Source organism: Podarcis gaigeae (assembly GCF_964106915.1).
Source record: "Podarcis gaigeae genome assembly, chromosome: 3".
Lineage (NCBI taxonomy): Eukaryota > Metazoa > Chordata > Lepidosauria > Squamata > Lacertidae > Podarcis > Podarcis gaigeae.
The window spans coordinates 68,078,823-68,105,421 of NC_139680.1; the positions used below are offsets into that span (position 1 = coordinate 68,078,823).

The 26,599-nt window shown below is 40.1% G+C and overlaps 1 protein-coding gene across 18 annotated transcripts in view; it reads left to right on the forward strand.

Moving 5' to 3' along the window:
- The window catches only part of ARID1B (AT-rich interaction domain 1B), a 354,961-nt gene that overhangs the window by 58,448 nt on the left and 269,914 nt on the right, over nt 1-26,599 (forward strand). For 17 of the 18 annotated variants that reach the window (XM_083731947.1, XM_083731959.1, XM_083731961.1 and 14 more), the window contains one exon: nt 21,677-21,814. In XM_083731947.1, coding sequence (XP_083588073.1) covers nt 21,677-21,814 — 138 coding nt within the window. Of the gene's footprint in view, nt 1-2,865; nt 2,891-21,676; nt 21,815-26,599 lie in introns of those variants that run through there. The other variant, XM_083731956.1, reaches the window with a different exon arrangement.

Consider the following 26,599-nt stretch of genomic DNA (forward strand, 5'->3'; position numbering starts at 1 on the left):
CACAACGGAAGCAATACATATGGGAGTCTGATTGGGACTCTTGTGAGACCATCAAGTCAGTGGTCAACAGTTACCTAGCTGCATCGCTGGTCAGGGTCATAAGGAGTTATTCTGTCTTTGTCATCGCAACAATCATGTGAAGTAGGCTGAGAGAGAGTGCCCAGCCCATGGCCCTCTCGTGAGCTTCACCATCACGAGTCTGTAAATCCCAGTCACAAGGGGCAACTGTCCTTCTGCTAACTGCCCGTTCCAGATTTGCAATGCAACAACCCCGTCCCCAGAGTTGCCTACAACTTACAGATAACTGTGTGTGCTTTCACTATGTCAGCGCAACTGCTGTCTTCCCTGAAGCCTATACTGTAAAATACTTGCTCAGTGGACCACACTGATTTATTTGTTTCTTTAACAAAATTTCATGACATATACCACTTGCTTTTAAGAAAACCTCTGCAGTTTACAAAAATAACATGATCTTAGCAGCTTTTTAAAAAAATAATTTATGGTTGTGTTTATATAAAATTAGTAAAGATAACTTTTACTCTTTTTTATTTTTAGCCTGATCCTTTTAGCATGCTTTAGGCGGCATAGTTAATTTTTATTAAGTGATAATAAATCTACAGTTAATGATCTTGCAAAACATCTACTTTAGTATTATTTTTAGACATTCAGGAGCAAGTTAACCTCAATATTTATTTGTTTCTTTGCTTGTTAAGAATTAAAATAATATTTAGTGACATTTCAGTAGGTTAAGAAGGTAATGCCATTACAATAAGCAAATGTGCTGAGTACATAAATGGCTAGATGATTGCTTAGGAAGCAAACAGTTATACTATGGTTAAACTATTTGTCCATCTAGCCGCATATCTGACCAGCAATGGCTCTTTAGGGCAAAAGTGAGAGAACCTAAATCTTTCTGGGTAACCTTCCCAAGGAGACTCCCCTAATTTTTCTATATTATGACATTGGTGCAGCTAGGTAACTTCAGATAGATTTCTGGGGAGGGGTGCCATTTAGTTAGCCATGCATGCAACTTCTATTACGAAACATGCAATTAATATTTAATTTCTCCCTCCCGCCCGCTATTATACGCTTTGCAACTTTGCCTGTACTCCTGATATCTTAGAGCAAAAAAGTCAAATAAAAATAATAATTGTCAACCCTGATTTAAATAAGGCACGCTCTGAAAATGTGTAGTTCCACATTTTAAATTCAATTAAATCACATCACTCCCATGACTACAGGAATAAAGTGAGGTTTGCTTCTGCTGCACTGGTGGTAAACCCATTAACTCGGGGAAAAGTACCATGTTGTTGTGGGAAACGGTAGTAAATTTTGGAAGCGAAAACTTGGCTGGTCCTAGGCAGTAAAATGTTTTCCAGAATAAGAAGAAAGAATGCTGTGGTCATCAGCATTAGCCTTGTAGAGCCCGGTGTTAGGCTTGTTCGCCACTGCCCTATCATCTGCTGCTCTCTGGGTGATCATTTTGAGGGCCCTAGACTTGAGCCATGAGGTCCATGCCTAGCAGCACCACTGCACTCTGGTGAAACCTATCAAGACTTACACCCACCCACCCCAGGATTTCAGTGGGTCTGTGGTGCATTAAACAGCACTAGATTGTGGGCTATATGTTTTGCTTCCCTATTGTCTTTTCTCCCAGTAGGAAATTCAAGCTAAATGTGATAAGAGAATTTGTATTAAAATTGTACAGCAAGGAATGCATCTTTTTCTTAACATGTCTTTCTTTACTATTTTAATACAGTGAAAAAGAAAAAGGAAATATTGGGACAAGAAACAAAACAAAATGGCATTGTATAGTACAGCCAACAACATGTGTCTGCAGAGACATCTAGAGTAGGGAAACTGTGTGTAGTATAATAATAATAATAATAATAATAATAATAATAATAATAATAATTTGTATCCCACCCTCAGAGCGGCTAACAACAGGTAGAAATAGCACAGTGTACATAAAACCGCACAATTAATTAAAATACATTCTAGAATCAATTCAGAATCAAATTAATGGCAACCATCGGGTTAGAGTTCTATGAAGATTACAGAAGGAGAGAGGGCACGCCCTACAAGAAGAAATAGAAGGATATATTTCTTAAAAGTCAACTGAACAGACTATCCTTGATGCATTTGCTATTCTTAAAGTATTATTGCTGCTTGCAGCAGAAAAATTTTGTAACAAAATTCCATCAGGAGTACACTGGAAGTGTGTTGAATGCATAACCTTTGTGCTCTAGAAATGTTTCCTTTTATTAGATGTTTGTTTATGTAAGATTCGGTACAGTTAGTCAGTGCATCCCAGGTTACCTATTTGAATATATTCAAGTGAAAAATCTGACAGTGCATGAGCAAGTATGCTAGGCAGTTATATAGAGCACTGCTTTGCTTTTTATGCTGCCCTTGCCTTCACAATACATTCTAACTGCTATATTGATTCCCTGAAACTGGGATGAGGACTGCTGACAGGTTTCTATTTATTTCTTGTTGGCATATTAGGCTTGCTTGCTTATTTACTGTGTGAATTTTTAACCTGCCCTTCATCACTTGATCCATGGAACGGTTACAACATAATTTGGCAATTATTTAAAACAACAATTAAAATAACAACCCAAATTAAATAAGAGCAGGTCATACTTCTAGCCTACCAATTTGCTTCCTGCCCAGGTGTTTATGGGATAGCAGTTAAGTTCAACCTGGTGCCAAAATGTAAGTAATGTTGCCGCATTCCATAATCAGGGCACCACCATAGACAAGGGCCCATATGATGTCACTACTCAAGGAACTTGCCTGGGTGGTGATGCAACAATAAGGGTCTCATTGCAGATGTAAGAAGCTGAGCAGGCTGATACAGGGCAAGCCATTCCTCCAGATACCTGAGGTCCAAGCTGTTTAGGGATTTTTGTTGTTAATTAATATTATTTCTGAATTTTATCCTTTAAATTGGGCATTTCTTGTCAGTATTTTAATGCTTCACACAATGTGGATAGAAGCAGCTTATGTTTATATATTTCTAAACAATTTATTGGGCTTGACTTTTTATAAAATAACTGATTATGAATTTAAACAACAGAACTGGGACCTGCATTTTACGACATGACGCATCCAGGTTGTTGTTGTTTTTTTAAGGCATATTAATACTTCAGAAATGTCAAAAGTCTGAGCATTCACACATTTTTAGTTTTTCTTACCCTATCAGCAGTCATGCAAAAAAGCTGAAATAGCTAAATGTTCTTTAGGAAGTTGCTAGTTAAAATGAAATGTTAAGAATTCTTTCCTCCCTTTCATCAAGACTGCTGTAACATGTTGGATAACAAATGGAATACTGTACATGTTTTAGATTTAACTGCCTTAAATGTTTACATTACACTTAAAATATTTTATTCTCAAGAATGGCTTTACATGAAGGTTAAAAATTTTCCTTCCATGTGCTAGAGCTGAAAGCTACATTGAATTCTCTACCTCCTAAATATGTGCATTTCAGTATTCTGGAAACCACACTTTCACCTTCTTAAGGTCTTTCTCTTCAAGCATTCCTTCTGAGATTTTGTTTCTCAGAATGTATTTCAGTTTTATGAAGTGTGAAGCTGTTTATCTAGAGAAGGTAGCATTATGTTGCGAAGGGCTTGAGAATTTAGAGAATAACCCTAGGTCTTTACTAGCGTATATGGTTACGGGAGTGCTAATTTGGTATTCTTGTCCTGTCTGTTTGTGGTATTTAATGTTCTAACATCTCTCTGGTTGGTTGAATCCATATGTCACTCAAATGGGAACTTGTGCTTTGGCATTGGTCTGACAATCAGTCAGCCATGGAGTACAATGATAAAATTATGAAAACGGTGTCTCTGTTCATTGAACCAGTAGAATTTACAAGCATTTTCCTAGATGTGCCTAAATATTATATTGCCTTTTCTTGGCTCACAGACACTGGCTTCCTGGGATTTAAGCCTTGTCAGAAGTGCAACGACTCACTTTCCCTTATATATACCTTCTTTCTTTTTAATGTTTTTGCTCTCTGCTTATAAAATATGAATATCAGTTGTCTGAGTGATTTGATGGCTACAAAAATATGATTGTGCTAAGACAGACTTCTATCACCAATCATGAACAAAAGTGACTTTTGTGATGCACAGTATTTTCCTCTGTCAGTGCTCTGTACCACTGTATTAAAGTGGATGTGAAGAACAGCAGGGCTGTTATACACTGTTCTACACTTTTCAATGTCTGTTAGATGAAAATGTGAACGTTGTGTGTATGTGCATGTGTGTGCTAAAAGAGAGAGAATAATACTACTTTTTATTAATTCATTGGTATCACTTATGCTTCCAGAATGAAAAAGATTAGTGCATGTGTACTCTCACTTATGCAGGAGTTACGTTCCATGCGTAAGTGGGGAGCACCCTCTAAAAGCCTCTAAAGACACATTTTTTCCTGCTCTCCAGCTCTCTTTCCACACAACACATTCTTCAACTAGAGTTGAAGGCTGTGGAAAAGCAGCAGTTGCTGTTGCGCTACCATGCACACCAGAGACTGAGCAGCCTAAACAAAGCCCCGTTGCACCTCTGGCTTTTTAAGGGTTTTCTCTGCCTTCACTAAAGTCCTCTTTTGGGCTCCAGGATGGGTGGTTGTCTCCTTGTGAGCCACAAGGATTATCCAGCTTTCTTGTGCCATCTCCTGGTTTGAATCTATGTAATTTCCCGGTGCTGCACATACGCGACCTCATCGCTTGTAAATTCAGATACTCCTTTAACCTACACCCCTATTATCACCGCTTGTATACTAGCTTAGAACTGGGCAATGACTGAGTCTTATAGGTAATGTGAGATCACAATTCCCATAGTACCCTGAGCATAGCTTTTGCAGGACCAGCCATACCATATGTTTGGTAACATCAGTTTACAACTAAAAAAGGGGGGCCAATAGTACTGGACAAGTTTGCCCTGAAAATTCACAATTAACAGGCTATGGGAAACAAGAACATGGAAGACAAATAAAGTTAGTCAACAAAGCACGGCTCATGGTAAGAGATTTCGCATTACTAGTGGTATACCGTATAACTAATAGCCCCAAATGGTCACAGAATCAAACAGCAGCTTCCCTGCCAAGTGGCCATGCATATAAGTAAGTTATAGTAGAAAGAGCATGTAGTGAACACAACATTTTAAAATGTGATTTCATGATCAACATGGTCACTTCAAAGGGAATGTTTTATTACTTATACATAAATGAATGTTTCCCAGTTAACTGGCACAGGTGCATATCTTGTTCAACATCACAAAACTCCCTGTTTCCCCAGAACTAGATTTAGAGTTTCAAATGTGGACGTATACTAATTGGTGACAAGCAAGCATTTATTAATTACACGAGCCAAATAGGTACATTTGGGCAAATATACTCTAATGGCAAGTATAGCAAAGTGACTCAGACAAAATAAGATTTTATGATAAGGCATAATAATTTGCATATGGCTTACATCTGTGGATCAATATCCCAAGAATGGTGAATCTGATGTTCAATCCATGTTTGCTTTATACTGGTGCAAATGGTTACGACTGTAGAGTAAGACATGTGCCTTAAGTATGCTAATCCCTTGTGTGGTCCATGGATCCACTGTGGTCTAGCTGTTCTGTTAGGCTGAGCAGTATGCTGGATTAGTGGGGCTTTGGCCAAATCCTATAGCATTTCAGCCCATTGAGTTTGAGTATTAGATATGCAGCCTAAAGATGTGAAATTTTAATTTCTGTAGTGTTTTGTATGAATGTTATTGTTATTTCATTTTTTTATTGGTGTTTTAAAATTACCCTACCTTGCATATTGAGTAGAAAGGCAGTTTAGACTTTTTATTTTAAAAAGCACACTTGAGAAAAAGAGACATGTAGGTAACATGAAAACAGCATATTTTCCTAAGCAAAGCAATAAAAATTCTGTGTTATCCAGATTTTTCAATTTTAGAAGTCTATATTATTCTTCTCCTCCCCCTCCCCTTCACTCTAAGGTTCCAGGGTTACAACAATTAAAACACAATGTTAAAACTAGTTTAAAGCAACTTGCAAACACCAAAATAACATGCACCCTAAAAACTCATATCTTTGGTACTCATATCTTTGGTGTCTAAAGCCCAGGGTAAAGAGGTGTGCCTTCAGCATTTGCTGACAGCTGTGAAATGAAGATGGCAGATGCACATCCGTGGGAAGGGAGCTCCACAACTTAGGGCCTGCCAAAGGGAATGCCCTCTCCTGAACTTCTAAGAGTGGTGGGACCAATACTGCCCATTTTAACACCCAAGGAGATCTGTAGGGAAAGAGGCAGCCTTTCAAGAAGGAAGTTCTTCTCCTCCGTCTCATTCCCCAAATAATCCATGATATGTACAAAAGTTGGGAAATAGAATATTCTTTGAAGTCTTTCCTAGGTAACACCTGTCAAAATAGATGAACTGAGCATATGTGGAAGTAACAACCTCATTCTTTCATGTACATTTTGCCTTATTGCTTGCATCTCCTGTTTTTATTGTAAATTAGTAAAATTCTGATCCATTCTTTTATATAATGGCTTTTGCTTCTTCCTCACATGTGTAAGAGAAATCTGGTTCTACACAAATAAAGTGTTTATTTTACTTTCCCGGTTAGCAGTGATAAATTAATTGATGCTTTTCTCACTTGCCGTTCATTTGACAGAATATTATAGATAAAATTTATCCCTCAAGAGTGTCAGAATACTCACATAAGAGAATAAGGATAAATCAAGAAGGAACTGTTAGCACAGTTGAACACTTGATGCTTTCTAATCATAACTGCATGTTCTACTTTCGCACTTGATAACACAGGATTGACTGACAGCGTAAAAAAAAAGTTGCTAAGAGCACACAGGCGAGAATTTCGATGTCTTCTGACACTCGTTCTTACATAAATAGCAAGAAAACCTTATATGTGTCTCATAAAAAGAACAGGAAAAAGCTTGTTTTTCTTGCCTACTTCGGTAATGTTGGTGAATATATGTGATTGTTTCATCTGCTTGCTATAAGCAGGTTTAATTTCCATTTTTCATATAAAAATATATGTTAATACCATGTTAAATAGTAAATCTGAAGTCTGAGGCGCAGACGCTTTATATAGCAGCCATTTGTATTAAAGGTGAGATGGTATCTTCCGCATGTAGAATGCCTTCAATGGTAAGGTGCCTCAGAGAAAGGAACTGAGTGCTTAACCCAGGCATAGGCAAACTCGGCCCTCCAGATGTTTTGGGACTACAACTCCCATCATCCCTAGCTAACAGGACCAGTGGTCAGGGATGATGGGAGTTGTAGTCCCAAAACATCTGGAGGGCTGAGTTTGCCTATGCCTGGCTTAACCCTTCCTTGGCCATTTACTTCTTCCTCTCCCCCAAAATCTTCCACATTTCTAGCCAACACCTAACTTCCAGCACCTACTGCAGATTTTTTTATTCCAACAGGCATTTTAATTTTAACTTTTCTGTGTTTTATTACTTGTATGCTGCTTAGAGATGATTGTAGTTGCCGGTAATCAGCATATCATTTTAAAAAAATAAGTCAGTCAAGTGTGCAGTGACCCTTAAGTGAGTGCCGCTGTGGTGAGCATTGCAGCTGGGAGAGTGTATTCCAAATATTTTTCTGGGGGTGTTTTAAACTTCTTCAAAATTTAATACAGGTAACAGAGTGTGAACAAAAAGGTTTTTATGTTGGGTCATTGCTTATAAAAATAATTCCTCTGTTATACTTTTGCTCTTAACAACATTGGTGCAAATCTGTGCATTGCTATGAGCATACTTGATTGCAGTCAGATCTATTAACAAAGATTTTGGGCCCCATGGATTGCAGGGTTTAGTCCAACGCTAACTAGCTTGCTCTTCTCATGCCTAATGACTTTGCTTTTTCTGCTACAAATTCAAGGGCTGGGAAAGAGTAGGGCAGGTTATATTTTAGATTATGGGGATGTGAGAATAAGTCCTAGGGCCTGTCTGAGCTTCACTCACTGTTCTAAACTTTATGCATGCATAATTATATAAAGCAGGTGGGGGGGGGACCCTTGGTCCTCCAGATGTTGGTGAACTAAAATTCCAGTTAGCCTTAGCGAGTATGGTCATTGGCCAGAGATAATGAGAATTGTAGTATGAGAACACCTGGAGGTTCCCCACACATAATAAAAGGATCACAACCAAAGGTTCACATTTTGTGCTTTAGCTACATTCAGCCCAATGAACAACAACAGTCAAGTGCAATGATCATGTTTTTGAACTTGGTTTGACTGAACTACAGATAATTGTCCTTATCAGTAAAAATACATGTAGTACTAACAGAGACCATATAAAGATGGCTACATTCAAACAGCTAAAAATGAGCACATCGTTCAGTTCTTTCCTGGGCAAAACCTTCCTTGCCTTTATTAAGAACAGAGTGCAGGCCACTACTTCAAGAATTGGCCTCTGGAGGAGAGAGATTTGAGATGATTTTAGAACTGAAAAGCACACCATGTACAAAATGCCAAGCTAAGGAATATATTCTGCATAAAATGTTTTAAAAAGTGAACATTTCTCAACATTGCTATACTACAGTGTGCCTTAAATGCTTTCTGAGATTGTGGTAGTTTGAGGCAACTTCAGCTTATCGATAAATATCCTAGTCACACAGGTTTATTTTGCAGATTTAGCTTTTGCTTGTCTCTGATAAGCTGAATTGCAATCTTTTGCATGTTTTCTTGCAAATAAGTTTTACAAAATTCAGATTTTCAAGTAAATATGCATAGAATGAGGTTGCACAGTTGGTTCAGAAATCTGGCCCGATTATTTTCTATGCTTTTATTCTTTTTATCATCACTGGCTCAGCATTCACAACACATGTCCCAGCCAGAAGGTTGCAAAGCTGACATTGCAGTCTCAGCAGAGGTTATCTTTATAAAATTCCCTAACACTCCTCTTTGGCGCATCCAGTTTGGCAGCTGGAGTTATATAGGAACTGATTGAATCACTCCCTTCCTCTTACGTTCTTCATAATAATAGATTGCTGTTAAACCTCTGGCCAGAAGGGTAGCTGGGCAAGTGGTTTCCTCCAAAATAGATAGCATTTCCTACAGAACTGTTTCTCTGTTTCTTCCTTCCCTCTGTTATTTAAGAATACCAATGGACATTCTCCTGTTTTTCTGCTGAGTTGTGTAAATGCTGTCATTGTAATAGGTAGTTGCTTAATTAACCATTAGTATGTGTCATTTGATTCCGTGTGTACATAATATAACTATTTCTCTCTCTCTCTCTCTCTCTCTCTCTCTCTCTCTCTCTCTCTCAGTAATACAATTGTGTTCATTATGTGAAATATGACAGAACGTTGCTCATTGCAATTACTCACATTTTGTTATTCTTAGAGAAAAGAAAGTGTGATTAATATTCAGAGAGGTACCTGAACTGTTAAAATTAATGAAGCTGTATTGACAAACATGTATGACCAAGTCTACTGCCCAAGGGTACAAAGTTAAGGCTACGCATACAGATCATGTGGTCAAGCAATGTGTATATGATGAAGGATGCTGAATCTTTGGAGAAGATAGCTCAAGGGTGGATCATATATTTTGTATACAGAAGGTCACAGGTTCAAAATGCAGCATCTCCAGGTAGTAGGTTGTGGGAAAGATCTGCTGCCCATTAGCATAGACAATACTAGGCAAAATAGATCAACCGTCTGACCTGATTTAGGACAACTTCCAATATTTCTGTGTTATATGTGGGGTGCTTTGACACTGAATGAGATGGCAGGCACTGTTTGGTATATGAGAGTTCTGTTCATTTTTGGGGTAGAAAGGAGCTTGATATTACACGTGTACCTCCTGATTTTTCCAAAAGCTGACAAAGCTGGCAGTGCTTAACCATCTGTTCAGTGGAGGATATTCTTGTGCACACCTATGGCCTGCAGACCAATTCTGTGTATAAGAATCTTTAGCTGAGGGCAATGGATGAAACCTGTGTGCATTTTTTTTATTTCTTTTGAAAAATAAGCAAGTATTTATGATAGGACATGGAAGCAATCAGAACAGTTTTGAAGACTGAGAATAAACCACAGGGAATCTTAATTGTTGCCAGGGGTGTCAGGTTGAATAAAATATGGGCACACCATTTGAATGGCAGTGCCCACCAACTAGTGGGGGGGCTCAAATACTTCACTGGGGCAGCTGAAGGGACCTTGGCTCCTAGCTGGCTGCTATGATTGTTACTTTTCCTTGTAGGGAAAATATCTAACATATGGTCAGGAAATGGTCTACGTGTGCATATATCTCCATTGACTTCCCATCACTTGACAAAGTGGCAGTGGAACATATGAAATTACTCATATACATACAAGTCAGTGAAAGAGTGAACTGTTCCCCATCTCCTTCATAAACTGCCTTCACAAAAAATAGTAAAAATTAATTTTTAAAGATCTAAAAACTCTTACATGAAAAATCATTCATATATTATTTACCTCCATAGTCTAAAAGAGCACTGTATATTGTTGTTGAAATGAGCCACAGTGGAGCTTGATCTCACCCAGTTCCATTTTCTCTGGTGCAGTTTCGTGGTGGAGATCAGACGCTTTTACTTCCATTTTCCATTCACCACAGTTGAGTGTGTTATGTCTGAACCCTAAACCTAATTTGTTCTGGAGGTCCATTCTTAACCTGAAACTGTTCTTAACCTGAGTAACCACTTTAGCTAATGGGGCTGCCCGCTGCCGTGCGATGTCTGTTCTCATCCTGAGGTAAAGTTCTTGCCCTGCGGTACTACTTCCAGGTTAGCTGAGTCTGTAACCCGAAGTGTTGGTAACCCGAAGTGTTTGTAAAATGAGGTACCACTGTATATAATATTGGCTATTGTCATATTCTGAGGGATGTGATGGGATCTGAAACTTCATGAAACTGTTGCCCCTGGTCTCTTAAAGCTGATAAAGGCTAGTATGTTTGCTTTATGATTTCTGCAAGTCACGCAGAGAACTTTGTTATGGGAAGGCATACAAATGCTTTAAATAAAGAAATAAATTTGTCTATTGCATGATTTGTTTGTGGAAAATGTCAGTCACAAGCTGTCCTGTATTGGCTGGGCAGAGTTCACCAGGAGTGGGGTCAGGACAAGCACAAGAACAAACAGGCAGTGGTCATTGATGGTAAGGATCCATGCTGGACTGTGCCAAGTTTCAGTCTGGTCACCCAAGTTAAGGCAATGCAATTGGTTGGATACAGATTTTACAGGACCTGGACACTTTCCTAGCAGATCACCTGTTCTCACATGTGGCACAGGTCCTGAAGACTTTCCTAGTGAAGAACATGGGATTTGGGCAGCTAGAGAGGGGCTGAGATTGGCTGATTTGGTGGTCTGGGTTGCTGTTTCCAGGTTCCTTGTTGGACAGATTGGCTCCTTCATTACTTTTCTGCTAATCTTCAAAAGTGACCAGTAGTGGTTAGTGGTGGGGCAGTGTGACCTGTTGCTGTCATCCTGACAGCAGCATTACTACTCCTTACAGTGGTACCTCGGGTTAAGTACTTAATTCGTTCCAGAGGTCTGTTCTTAACCTGAAACTGTTCTTAACCTGAAGCACCACTTTAGCTAATGGGGCCTCCTGCTGCCGCTGCGCTGCCAGAGCACGATTTCTGTTCTCATCCTGAAGCAAAGTTCTTAACCTGAGGTACTATTTCTGGGTTAGTGGAGTCTGTAACCTGAAGCGTATATAACCTGAAGCGTATGTAACCCGAGGTACCACTGTACTAGCATGGGGCAGGATGGCAGCAAGGTCAGGACTTTGTGGGCACATAGGCACAGCCAATTCATTGAAGTTCCATGAGCTCCCTGATCCCACTACCTTCAGGCCTCATGCCCAGATTTAGTGAGGCAATAGCATCTTTCTTTAAGTTGTCTGAATCTTTGCTCAGAACCCTAACACAGATCAGCTGGTATGGAGGTTTTCCTAGGGGGACGTTCTTTAAGTGGCATTTTCATCCTCTGAAAATGTAATATATTTCAAGGTACAGTGGTGCCCCGCAAGACGAAGGCCTCGCAAGACGAAAAACCCGCTAGACGAAAGGGTTTTCCGTTTTGGAGGCGCTTCGCAAAACGAATTTCCCTATGGGCTTGCTTCGCAAGAAGAAAGCCCATAGGGAAATCTCCGGGGACCTCTTTTAAATGCTAGCGGTGGGGAGCAAAGCCTTCCCCCCCCTCCGGCCTTCAGAAGAGGTCCAGGAAGGCTGGCGGGGGCCGAAAGGCTTTGCTCCCCACCGCCAGCATTTTAAAAGCAGTCCGGGATAGCAGGGAAGCGCTTCCCGCTATCCCGGATGGCTTTTGAAGGCAGGCGGGGGGGGAGCAAAGACTTTCGCCCCCCACCGGCCTTCAGAAGAGGTCCTGGACCTCTTCTGAAGGCGGGCGGGGGGCAAAAGTCTTTGCTCCCCCCTGCCTGCCTTCCGGGAGAGCGGAGAAACGCGAAGCCTTCGCTGCCGCCCACCAGCATTTTAAAAACCCCGGGACAGCGGAGGACTTCTCCGCTGTCTGGGGTGATCTTAAAATGCTGGCGGGCGGCAGCGCTGCTGCAAGCGAAGCCTTCGCTGCCGCCCACCAGCATTTTAAAAACCCCGGGACAGCGGAGGACTTCTCCGCTGTCTGGGGTGATCTTAAAATGCTGGCGGGCGGCAGCGCTGCTGCCGCGAAGCCTTCGCTGCCGCCCACCAGCATTTTAAAAACCCCGGGACAGCGGAGGACTTCTCCGCTGTCTGGGGTGATCTTAAAATGCTGGCGGGCGGCAGCGCTGCTGCCTGCCAGCATTTTAAAATCGCCCCGGGAAGTCTCCGCTGTCCCAGGGGCTTTTAAAATGCTGGGGGACGGCAGCGAAGGCTTCGCTACCGCCCGCCAGCATTTTAAGACCGCCCCGGGACAGCGGAGAAGTCTCCGCTGTCTGGGGTGATCTTAAAATGCTGGCGGGCGGCAGCGCTGCTGCCGCGAAGCCTTCGCTGCCGCCCACCAGCATTTTAAAAACCCCGGGACAGCGGAGGACTTCTCCGCTGTCTGGGGTGATCTTAAAATGCTGGCGGGCGGCAGCGCTGCTGCCTGCCAGCATTTTAAAATCGCCCCGGGAAGTCTCCGCTGTCCCAGGGGCTTTTAAAATGCTGGGGGACGGCAGCGAAGGCTTCGCTACCGCCCGCCAGCATTTTAAGACCGCCCCGGGACAGCGGAGAAGTCTCCGCTGTCCCGGGAAGGCAGGCGGGGGGGGGGGAGAGCAAAGACTTTCGCCCCCCACCGGCCTTCAGAAGAGGTCGGGGGACAGACTGTCCCCGGACCTGGTCTGAAGGCGGTTTCCATAGGAACGCATTAATTGATTTTTAATGCATTCCTATGGGAAACCGTTCTTCGCAAGACGAAAAACTCGCAAGACGAAAAGACTTGCGGAATGAATTAATTTCGTCTTGCGAGGCACCACTGTATCACTTCTAAAACATATTGACACTGTCTCGCTGTGTTTCCGGTGTTTAGGAACACTGCATAAATTATAGGAAATAGGTAATTTGAAAGGTCTGGTATGTTGCTAATGTTGGAAGTAATAGTGATTCTAAATGATGATGATGACCTCTATAAATATTTGAAGAAATTATGTGTTAGCCAAGGCAGTGCATTCTATTCACAGAAGGAGCCCTTTATGCACAGGAAATCTATATTGTACCTTAGCTTTTTAGGTGCTGGGGTGAAAATCATCTGAAGGCCACCCTGCATTGGGAATTTTCTAATGTTTTGCAATTTTTATGTGCTGTAAGCCACCCAGAGTGGCTGGGGAAACCCAGCCAGGTGGGTGGGGAATACTAATAATAATATTAATAATAATAGTTTTGTTATTGTTAAAGAGACATCTCACAAACTCCTGCAGATCTAGTTCCTTACTTGCTAGCATTATGAAATCTCCTTTCCTTCAGTTTCATGTTTGTTTGAATGAAACTTTAGCATTTTGTGTGTTTTATAGCTTGGAATATTCCTTTTTATGCAGCTGTCTTGTTAGAAGGTACTCTGTAGACTTTATGGATCTGAGGTATTGAATGCCCTCAATGGCTCCTTTGAACGTGCTTTAAAGTGCATAATTGGGCAGTTGAGCATAAAACTACAATTATACACTTGAGTGTTAATTTTTGTGTACACTTATAAGATAGTTCAACACTGGCTGTAATTGAGAATGAAACCTTTTATTTTGAGTGCAAGTGCATATTCCAAGTGCTTAGCCAATGCATGTATTAAAAAGAAGAACCACAAACAAGATGAGCAACATGCTGAATGGGGAGGGCCCTGTGCTACATAGATGCATGGATGAAAATAATATTTATAATTTTACCAAGTTACTAAACAAAAAGTAGACACTGTTTTTCCCACATATGCTATGTTTATATTGCTAGTCCTCAAACTAGATAATTTAAATTCATTACATTGTTGCTTTGTAAGTGAACAAAGCCCCACGGTTATTTGTCACATTTTTAAAAAGTTCAGTGTGCATTCATCTTTTGCATCAAATGCGTTTATGGTCCCCTCTGTCCCGACATTTGAATTCTTTGTGTAGAGCAATGAAGTGATTTCTGGCAAAGGGACTTGCAGGATGGGAAGAGAGTTAAGGTGAAAGAAGAGAAAGTCCTCCCACCCATCTACAACTTTCTACTTTCAAGCTTTCAAGCTTACAATGTGTGTTGTTTTCATTTTACAAACTTCCCTGTATTGTATTTGCCTACTTGGACAGATCTATTCTGGGATGGGGGTGTTTGCTAAATGGAATCAAAATATGCAATTCTAAAATTATTTTTCAAAGAGTTGCCATTTGAATTACTTGTTTCAGTTCTCAGTATTTTGAAGTTTCTCAAAAATGTTAAAAGTAATCTTTGCATTCTTGTTGTGACCTTAACCAGGAAGTGTTTGTGAAGAATATTTGATGCAGCATATTACCTGTTTCAATCCTAGAGAGAGCTGGCATTCTTTGCCAGATACAGTACTTCTAACATTCAACGCTAACTGGGGAAGGTTGGGGGGGGGGGACTGCTTTCAGAAGGTCCTAGGTTTGATCCCAGGCATCTCCAGGTGGGGCTGGAAATGTCTGCTGCCTCAAACCCTAGAGAGCCATTGCTAATAAATGTGGACAGTACTGAGCTAGGTAGACCAATGGTCTGACTGATTATAAGGCAGCTTCCCATGTTCATAGCTGCATAGATGCCGGTACAGTGGTACCTCAGGTTAAGAACTTAATTCGTTCTAGAGTGTGTTATGTCTGAACCCTAAGCCTAATTCGTTCTGGAGGTCCGTTCTTAACCTGAAACTGTTCTTAACCTGAGGTACCACTTTAGCTAATGGGGCCTCCTGCTGCTGCCGTGCCGCCGGAGCACAATTTCTGTTCTCATCCTGAAGCAAAGTTCTTAACCCGAGGTACTATTTCTGGGTTAGTGGAGTCTGTAACCTGAAGCATCTGTAACCCAAGGTACCACTGGAAGCAGCAGAATTTAGTGCTGCCATATTCCTTCTCAGCTGATTGATACCTGCTGCTTCTACCATTATGTGTAGAAAATAGCAGAAGTGCCAGATCAAGTTCCAGAACAAAATCCAGATAAGAGAATTAATAGTTTATTTCCCATCAGTAGGGGAGGGGGAGGGGGAGGGGGAGTATGTATTAATTCCTGGATTAATTGCAAACCTTTTCCCCTCACAAAAATAGTTATAGCCTCCCAACTAAGCCTCTTAATTAAGAGTGTTTTTTAGGATTCTGTTGTAGAAAATTAAATATAAATTAGAAAACACATAAGATCATTCCTCCAGGTTCTTTAATTTAAATCTATACCTAAATCTTATTTTGACCCAGAAAAGCATTCAGTTTCTAAGGAGAAATGTTTTTAATGTAATAATAATGAAGATGCAGGTAACTTTATTAGATTCAATAAACATCTGGGAGGACTTGATAACCAATGACTGTAAGTACCGTAACTAAGGGCAATTTGTCATTCATCCTCAGGAAATGCTCTTTATTGGGCCTTAATTGCTGTTTTCTGAAGAGAATAATAATAGATTTATAGATTACTTTTATTGAAGTAGTACCTGTGGGGCTAGATATAGCTTTTAAAGAGAATAAATAGTCTAATATTAGCTAGCTGCTTTATTAGACATAGTGTCATTTTTTCTGTTCACATTATTTTAAGAAATTGAAAGAGTACTATATAGATATTGGTAATATTAAATAAGATCCTATTAATAATAACAGTTGAAGTGAGATAGACAAATAGCCGAATAATACAGAGCTTTCAAATGTTGAAAGTATGTCACGTTCAGTATCTTGTTGCAATCCTTACAACAATATTGTAATGCAGATCACTATTATTTTATTACCTGTTCATACGGACATCCCCAGGCACTGATTCTTAGTAATGACTGTGTGGGATATCTGTTCTTTAAGTGCATTGGCTTTATTTTGTACACTACTTTGTTATTTTTACAATGCAAATCAGACTACATGAGGCAGATGGGGAGATGCCAGCAATATGTTCAAGTAGAGTCAAAATTCAAACTGGGAACTTCCTGTTTTATAGCTCAGTCTCTTAATGCCTTCTCTAGACCACCTCTCAAGCATCTGAGTGCAACAGTTTCTAGCAGTTAAAAAAGTGCATGCAGTGGGGATAGAGAGAGAAAACAAACAAAACTATTCAAAGATAAATAAAATTGCAGTTTATTTGCAGTTTATTTTATTTATTCATAAACTGTTAACCTCACTTCTTATTTCCATTTAGAAGCCCAGACCAGCTAAAAAAGGGGAATAATTAGCAGTTCTAAACCCACAGAATAAAACCAAACCAGACATAAATAGCAACAGTCAGAATAACACTGAATAATCATTATTATTGTTTAATAAAAACCTGGTGGAATATAGGTTCCTTTTTTTGCCTAAGGGGCACTGGCTGAGAAGGCTGTACCTCAGGCCCTTTACCAGTGTCACCCTTTAGAGGGAATAGGAAGCAGAGCACCAGCCTTCTGGTCTTAATAGAACTGGAGGTACAGGTGGAATATTCAGTATGCAAGTTAATAATAATAATAATAATAATAATGGCATTTGCAGGGACTGCCCCCACTGCAAAGGCATTTTATCTTATTTCTTTTTATATTAAATGAGCCACCCACTACTGTTTCCTTAACCATGCTATTAAACAGCTTCCCCTCCAATGGAGAGAAGGCTTCCATTTTTCATTAAGTATATTTTGTTTTATGCTGTTTTAACTGAAGATTTGTAAGCCACCTTGATCATTGTTTTAATTGCAAGACAGGGTATTTGTTAATAACTATTGATTGGTTGTCATTAATTAATTAATTTTCTGTACTGCCCTTCGCCAAAAGACCACAGGGCGGTTTACAATATAAAAACACAAAAATACATTGCATAGTAACAAACAAAAACAATCTCCCCCACCACCCCACCCCCAGTTTAAAAGGCCATAGATTGTTCAATTAGCCAAAGGCCTGGAGAAGAGGAATGTTTTTGTCTGGCGCCTAAAGATATGTAGTGATGATGCCAGGTTACCTGGGGAGAACGATCCACAAGCAGGGAGCCACTGCAGAAAAGGCCCATTCTTGTGTTTCCACCCTCTAGACCTCTTGTGGAGGAGGCACTGAAGAAGGGCCTCAGATGATGATTGCAGGGTCTAGGTTGGTTCATATGAGGAGAGTTGATTTATATATGAGAGTCTACCATATTGAAGGTTGCAGTTCAAAGTAACTTTGCAAGCTTCAGACTATTGGGTAAAGAAAAGAGTAAACATTACTGTGTATCAGAACAATTCTCCCTGGTTGCATATCAGTTTTGGGAGGATCAAAAGTGCAGGATAGAATTAATTATATATTCTAAAGAGGAAGCTCAATTTTTAAGCTCAACTGGAATCAGCCATATTTTAAACAGATATATTTGTGTTTGCGCACATGAACGTGTATTAGGTTTATTTCCATCAGAAAAGGAAACAGTTTATAATGACATCTAGTGTTTGTGGCAGACAGTTTTTATCAATTCATGACAATGAAATCGTGTTGTGTTTTCATGGAAGGGGAGATTACATTTTCTTAGAAATGATTGACTGCTTTGTTGTAGTAGACTTATTTATTTGGCTCTCACTGTGAAGACTAGCGAACTTATTCAGAATCTCAGTACATCAAAAATATGATGACACAAAAATGAAACTGCTGTTCCACATTACAGATATCTGCAAAAATGATACTAGTATATTGTGTTTGTTGCACAGCTGAATAGTCTGCAAATACAACATTCACGTTGATTTGGCAACATTTCACATTATGTAGTTGTCATATCTTGAACATTTCATTTTGTATGTGTCTAAACAGTACTTGCATGTTTATGCATATTTTATTACAAATGCATCTAATAATTAAGTCGTGGATTTAGTTAAATAATTCAAATCTTATAGGTCAGGGGCTGAACAACCTTTTAGGTTCACATTTCCTTGACAGAAAGTAGTCGCGAACAATAGAGTGGTGGTCAGAACAAAGTGGGTCAGACACTCCTCTGCCACTGTCCTCCCTTCCACCATCTATTTTTTCTCTCTCCCAAACCTCTGTACCCTTCATTCATTCATCATCCATTTATTCTTCCTTTCTCTGTCTTCTGTCTTGGAAGTAGAGGACTGCATGTGGTTATCCAGAGGTTATTCACATGTGATAGAGGTGATTACATCTTACAAACTGTGTGTATATGATGAAGTTTTACCACACACAATGAATTTTGCAACCTATGACCAGACCTCAGGGGGTAACAGTGGGTTTACTGAAACTAATGTTTGCATTTATTTTAAATATAACTATTGGCCAATCTCCAATTTTTTGTGGGGTAGGAAAGGGAAAATGGAACAGGGAAAGCTATTGCATACTTTGTAGTAATGAAACATGCATAAGACCCTTAACTAACTATATCTAACACAGAATTTGCCTTTTTGCTGCTGCCACATGTTGAATTGGTCTTTTCATTGAGTTATCCACTACAACCGAAAAATCTCTCTCATGGAAAGTCACTGACAATTGGCATCTCCTCAGCGTATATATGAGGCTGGAATATACTTCAGTGTGCATCATTTTACATTTATTTATACTAATTCCCATTTCTCATTTTATTGTCTTTTTATCCAGTTTGAGAGCTGTTTTGGAACTCTTCACTAATAGGATTTTCACCCTCCTGAGTAATATGACATCACACACAGATCTGAATATCTCATTTCTGGATTAAGTTAATATCACATTTAGAATTAATTCTCTATATATCCTCCCCAAAATAAATGATTGAGGCCTGGTATCTGTTCTGACATCTTTAGCAGAAAGTATACAAAGGCTTATTCAGTTGCTCTGATATCATCCTAAACTTTTCACACCTTTTACTGTCTTGATGATTGAATCACTTCCCCCTTTTCCCCATTTATGCAAGCTTTCTTCTCTTTAAAGTCTTCTTATCTTTTATAACTTCCTTAACTGCTAGTTAACCATGCCGCAAGCATGTTAGTGGTGGTATAAAAGCTACAAATGTTAAACACTTGTATTTCAGAAATCAGTAAGACTTAAAAATAATATAAAGTCAGCTGCCTTATTAATCAGGGGTACCCTTTTAGTCACTTGAAAAACTGATTGATTGATAAAAAGTATAAATGTTTTTTGACTAAACATTCTGGTCCTACAACTTTGTGGGATTGCAGGTTAAGCAAATAATAATAATAATAATAATAATAATAATAATAATAATAATAATAATAATAATAATAATAATATTTCTACCCCGTCCATCTGGCAGGGTTTCCCCAGCCACTCTGGGTGGCTTCCAACAAAATATTAAAATACAATCGTCTATTAAACATTAAAAGCTTCCCTAAACAGGGCTGCCTTCAGATGTCTTCTAAAAATCTGGTAGTTGTTTTTCTCTTTGACATCTGGTGGGAGGGCGTTCTACAGGGCAGGTGCCACTACCAAGAAGACGCTCTGCCTGGTTCCCTGTAACTTGGCTTCTTGCAGCAAGGGAACTGCCAGAAGGCCCTCGGCGCTGGACCTCAGTGTCCGGGCAGAACGATGGAGGTGGAGATGCTCCTTCAGGTATACTGGACCGAGGCCATTTAGGGCTTTAAAGGTCAGCATCAACACTTTGAATTGTGCTTGGAAACGTACTGGGAGCCAATGTAGGTCTTTCAAGACCGGTGTTAGGTGGTCTCGGTGGCCGCTGCCAGTCACCAGTCTAGCTGCCGCATTCTGGATTAGTTGTAGTTTCTGGGACACCTTCAAAGGTAGCCCCACGTAGAGTGCATTGCAGTAGTCCAAGTGGGAGATAACTAGAGCATGCACCACTCTGGCGAGACAGTCCGCAGGCAGGTAGGGTCTCAGCGTGCTTACCAGATGGAGCTGATAAACACCTGCCCTGAACACAGAATTGACCTGTGCCTCCATGGACAGCTGTGAGTCCAAAATGACTCCCAGGCTGCACACTTAGTCCTTCAAGGGCACAGTTACCCCATTCAGGACCAGGGAGTCCTCCACACCAGCCCACCTCCTGTCCCCCCAAAACAGTACTTCTGCCTTGTCAGGATTCAACCTCAATCTGTTAGCCGCTATCCATCCTCCAACTGCCTCCAGGCACTCACACAGGACCTTCACTGCCTTCACTGGTTCTGATGTGAAAGAGAGGTAGAGCTGGGTATCATCCGCCTATTGATGAACACCCAGCCCAAACCCCCTGATGATCTCTCCCAACAGTTGCATGTAGATGTTGAAAAGCATGGGGGAGAGGACAGAACCCTGAGGCACCCCACAAGTGAGAGCCCAGGGGTCTGAACACTCATCCCCACCACCACTTTCTGAACACGGCCCAGGAGGAAGGAGTGGAACCACTGTATAACAGTGCCCCCAGCACTGCTATGATTTCATAGCAGAAACTAGGTGGCGAAGAGGAAGATAAATACAACCACTCACAAGTTCCAACATTTACTAGATATTTTCCTTTCCTTTCCTTTTCTTTGCTTTCCATTCTGGTCACTTAGTTCCTTCTAGAATGCATGTTTTGTTTGCTAGCAAGCAATGTCTGCTCTGTAGAAGCCAGTCTATCCCTTACTTACTCCAGTGCCCTCCTGACTATACAAAGATGCAGGCAAAGGCTTCAGAACAGGGAGAGGGGTGGACAAATATTTTCTGGAGCCTGATCCAGTTCCTTTATCAAAGTTAAGAAGATCTTAGTCTTGTAGGCCCATAGAATTCACCCTGAGCCTTACTGTGTAAAGATTATGGACTGCTCAAATTATGAGCTCGATTGGCAAACATTGATAATTGGTTGTTTGGATGTTCCAGATAGAAGAATCTGATTTTGTGAAACCATTGCTGGAGAAGAAATTGAACAGCAGGTGATTGAAAAAGAGTTATGGTTGTAGTAAAGGACAGCCATGCTTTAACACTTAGAGTTAATTCTTTCTCTCTGCCTCTCCCCACTTCCTAGAATGGCTTGTTTATTTGGAAGTCACATTGAAACAGACATTCCCATCACTGTATATGGGTGTTTTAAGAATTATTTGAACTCTGTTAGCATTCTGTCAGTATAAATGGGATTTAGGAGGGCACATTTAAATTTTATTTATTTCCTCAATTTATAAGAGTTTGGTTTCCCGTCCCCTAACAGATGCCTCCTCAGTATGGTCCGCAAGGTGTAAGCGGTTACTGCCAACAGCCATATTACAACCAGCAGCCACAACCTCAGCATCTGCCGTCCCAGGCCCAGTATCTGTCCCAGGCCCAACAGAGGTACCAGACACAGCAGGTAAGCCCAACTCTTGATCTCACATTGACGCATTTTCAAAATGTTATGTAAGAGATTGAAATATTTGAGCTACTATTTTAATAACTTAACCCAGTTTTTCCAGCTGTCTCCATTTTAAATTGTAGTATCTGATTTGCCTTGATTTTTAGCAGGAGTGAGATATTTCAGGATTAAAATCAAGCTTCTTGGGCCTCTCTTATTTTGAGATAGGATTGGCAGAATATATTCTGTTATTTTCTCCACTTTTCTAGAAGTTATATATAGAAGGTTCATACTACTACTACTACTACTACTACTACTACTACTACTACAAACCTTGCTTAAAATGTCTGATGAAATAAAATATTTAGCAAGCATCACATATTCAGCCAGTTCTGCTGCCCCTATAGAGTTCCATAGATAGACCAGGATTGTTTGTAGAAAACAAATCAGCTACAACAGGGGTGGCCAATTCCCAAAGAGACTGCGATCTACTCACAGAGTTAAAAACTGGCAGTGATCTACCCCCTTTTGGGGGGTTCAGGTCAAAGTTGTTGAGCATTTTATAGGAAGGAAAGCCCTGTTTTTGGGGGTTCGGGTCACAGTTGCTGAGCTTTTTTTAGGGCAAAAATTTTGAGCTTCTTTTAGGGTAGCCAAAGTTGTTCAGCTTCTTTGTGGGGAGCCACTGATCTACCAGTGATCTACTATGGATGTCCAGTGATCTTACGGTAGAGCACGATCTATATATTGGACGTGCCTGAGCTACAACAAGTCCTAAGCAGATCACTCTTTTCTACTTCTCACACAGTAAACTTAAATGAGTCACAGCTGGCAGAAATTGCTTAGGTCAACTAGCTGTGATCCACCAGCTGAGAGCCTCTGACTGAGAACAATTTTTTAATAATAATAATAATAATAATAATAATAATAATAATAATAATAATTTTCTATTTATATCCCACCCTCCCCAAGTGATCATGTATGTGCATTCTGTTCTGTAAAATGCAGTGATTTTGGCTTTTGAAAACTTATCTTAGTCTGTTCAAGTTGTGGAGGGGGAGCGCAATGTTTACAAATTAATAGAGTATGCATCATCAACAGCTGGAGTTGTGCATCACAAATTTGTGGGAGGGACTAGCATGCAAAGTGGAGTGAGATTTTTAATCTCAGATAGCAAAAGCTGATATTATCTGAAGTATGCATATTTCAATGTATTTTAGGGTTTATTATTTAGCAGTTGAAAAGTTTATATACTGCTGACTTGACACAGTAGACACTCACATGGAACTTGTGGAAATTGAAGGATACTCCTAGGAAAGTGCTATTGAATTGCAGGTGTGTATGGAATTGCAGTCTCAACTCTGTGTTGCAGGTTAGAGGTGCTAAAATGGGAATATTCTATCTAGCTACTATTCTGTGGTTATATCCAGTTATGCTATCCAAACCAAACATTTATTTTAATGGATGGTAATAGGAACAAGACAGCATTTATGCGTTCATGTCCAAATAAAAAAGTGGGTTTTATTTATAAAATAAGTTCAGGAGAGGTGAAAAGGTGGCTCAGAGTGCTATGCACTTTAGGCTTACAAACAAGAAGTACGTTGTAGTGGAGAGATTTTGTTGTTCTTAGTTCAGGTAACTATGATGGTAAGCTATTTTCCAATATAGTCCCAGGAGTAACCACAGCTTAAGGACAGTCTGGAAAAAGAAGCAATCAGACAGGAAAAGTGAAACCGAAATGAATTCAGTCAGTATCCTTTTGCATTCTAGCAAAACTGAGCTGCTGAATTTCAGGTTCCCCTAATGGCCTTGTAGAACTTGTGTGTGTGGTGTCATTTAATTGGTAGGTGAAACGACAGACACTGTTGCAAAAATGTTTTGTTTAAATAAGAATAGCATTAAAACTTAATAAAAGAAGTCATTTCAGTGTCCTCCCTATTTTCTAAGGAAGCTACAAAGTTTTATTGTTCTTTCTTCTTAAAATAATTTCTGTAAAGTTATGGTAGGACTGCTCACCTGACCTCCATCCGGTTGTGTTGCTGGAGAGGTGGTGGGGTAAGGTGGCAGAGAGGTCAATCCTGTGCTATCCATTACTATGCATTTCCTACCTGTTTTCAAACCCATTTTTGCAGCCATAAATTCCATAAAGTGGGTCGTATGCTTGTGCTGTTCAATTAAAAGCTGTACCCGAATACATGGATGAGTGAATATGAATATTCCACGTAGAGGAACAAAATGTTTTTCCCCTCCCATATTGGAGTTTCAAATATATAAAGTTTAGAGGGGAGGTTTGAACACTTATCCAAATGGCTGAATGTGTCCAAACTTGCTAGTTTTGTATATGAAAACAATTGATTGTGCATTTGTGGTTTGTTTAAATTCACCAGGGGAACATCAATAGTATACAGTATTTATTTATTTATTACATTTATTACATTTATTTACCACCTTTTATCTTCGAAGGATCTCAAGATCGTGTACATGGAAAATGCACATTTTGTTTACCTAAAACACAAGATACAACCTTGGATCATACATTTCCCAATTCCCAATTTGAAAAATTAATGGTGATTTTCAAGTTATAGCCACCACTAAGTGGCTATAAAAAAAATCTTTCTTTTTTTTTCATTTTGAAAATTGCAGATGTTTTTCTCGTAGGCTTGAACTGCATGCAAAATGATTGCTGCCTGTATTGTATTCTTCATTGTCTGCATAGGCCTCATGGAATATGAAAGTTTTCAGCTGGCATTTAGAAGTTGAAACAGAAGGTGCCTGCATTAATCCTGGACCTGTGACACCAAAGGCTTGGTTTCATGCACTTATTAAATGAGCCTTGCCAACCCGGGGAATGAACAATGACCAAAACGTTCAGCTAGCAAGTCTGTTTTCATTAAAATAATAAAAAGCGAATTGGAAGTAATAATAATAACTTCATGGTCGTATTATTCTAATATTTGCAGATTATCTTAGGGAATTGTTGCACTATCAGGTGTTTTTGAATAATATGTTTTAAAACAACAGTAACTTTCTAGAGTTTCCTGAAGCAGCAACTGCATTTTCACTGTGCTGCTCAGGCTAGAATTAGGTCAGACTTGTCGCAGAGTGCATTGGGCGTTGCATGCAGTGGCCTACAATTGGAAGCTATTATAAAACTGCTTAACCTACTGCCCTTTTGATTTTATTTTTTACGTATGTATAGCTGTAAGCTACAAGCAGAGTTCTGTTTGGTGTTTGGTGGGCTGCTGCAGGACACCAAGCCTTTCTGGCTTTTAGTTGTTGTGCATAATAAAATAAATACGTTTAGACTGTAGTCTTATATACACTTACCTGTGAGTAAGCAGCATTGAACTCAGCGGAACTTCCTTATGAAGAGACTTGTATAGTGTTTCACTGGGGGTTGGAGTTATTCTATTAAAAGGAATGCAATATTACTGTATATAAACATAGATTCTTAAGCTCAGATGGAGGCTTTTACTATATGAATACTGGTTTGCCTAAACATTTCTAAAACACATTCAGCAGCTGAGGTTTCCTGTGTAGGTTACTGACTTCTGACTGCATTTAAGAGCAAACATAAAAAAGATAATGTTGTATATAAAAGCAAATGTTAGAGCAACCTGACCCGTCCTCTTCTTTTCTTTTCTTTCTTCTTTCTTTCTTTCTTTCTTTCTTTCTTTCTTTCTTTCTTTCTCTCTCTCTCTTCAGTTAGCAAGTTTTGATATTTAGCAAAAGACATTGAACATCTCTTGGGATTAAACAAATTCCTAATGATAATTTTCACCTTGTCAAATCACCTTTGGCTTACTTTCTTTTCAGTACTCAGCAAGTTTGGAAACTGCAGTTTAAAGGGCAGGTAACCAATTTGTATTGGGACTAGAGCACACCAGACGGAGAGGATTCTTCACACATTTGAGTTTATAATCATCCTGATTCAGCTAAGGAGTTCCATGTTCACTGCCATTCTTACTGTATTCAAACTTCATAGATTTGGGAGCCATGCACATAAATCGGATGCACGTTCAGAAACACATTCAAATGTGCAACTGAGTGTAGATGCGGTTTGTCTATGGTACATTGATTTTAGTGGAATGTGCTTTCAAGTGTACATGTCCATCCACATGCAGCTAGTCACAAAAGGTAAAGGTAAAGGGACCTCTGACCATTAGGTCCAGTCGTGGCCGACTCTGGGGTTGCGGCGCTCATCTCGCTTTATTGGCCGAGGGAGCCAGTGTACAGCTTCCGGGTCATGTGACCAGCATGACTAAGCCGCTTCTGGCAAACCAGAGCAGTGCACGGAAATGCCGTTTACCTTCCCGCCAGAACAATACCTATCTATTCGCACTTTGACGTGCTTTCGAACTGCTAGGTTGGCAGGAGCAGGGACCGAGCAACGGGAGCTCTTCCCGTCGCGGGGATTCGAACTACCGACCTTCTGATTGGCAAGTCCTAGGCTCTGTGGTTTAGCCCACAGCACTACCCGCGTCCCTTAGCTAGTCACATAGTTCTATGCGATTGTAGAAGCCAGTGGCTCTACATGCATATATAAGCCCCAATAGTCATAGGGAGGACTTGCCCATTCACTTAAGTTTTGGGTGGAAATTTGTACTTGCATTCCCATTGTGAATGTGAAGCTTGAAGGTTTGGGTTGGGTTGGACACCCTTTAAAATGAATTAGATGCTCAGGCTGCAGTCCTGCACAATTTACCTGGAACTAAGTTCCATTGAATTCAATGGGGCTTACCTTTAAGTCGAAGTGTATAGGATTGCAACTTTAGCAGAATAATGTATTGTGTATATATGATATCA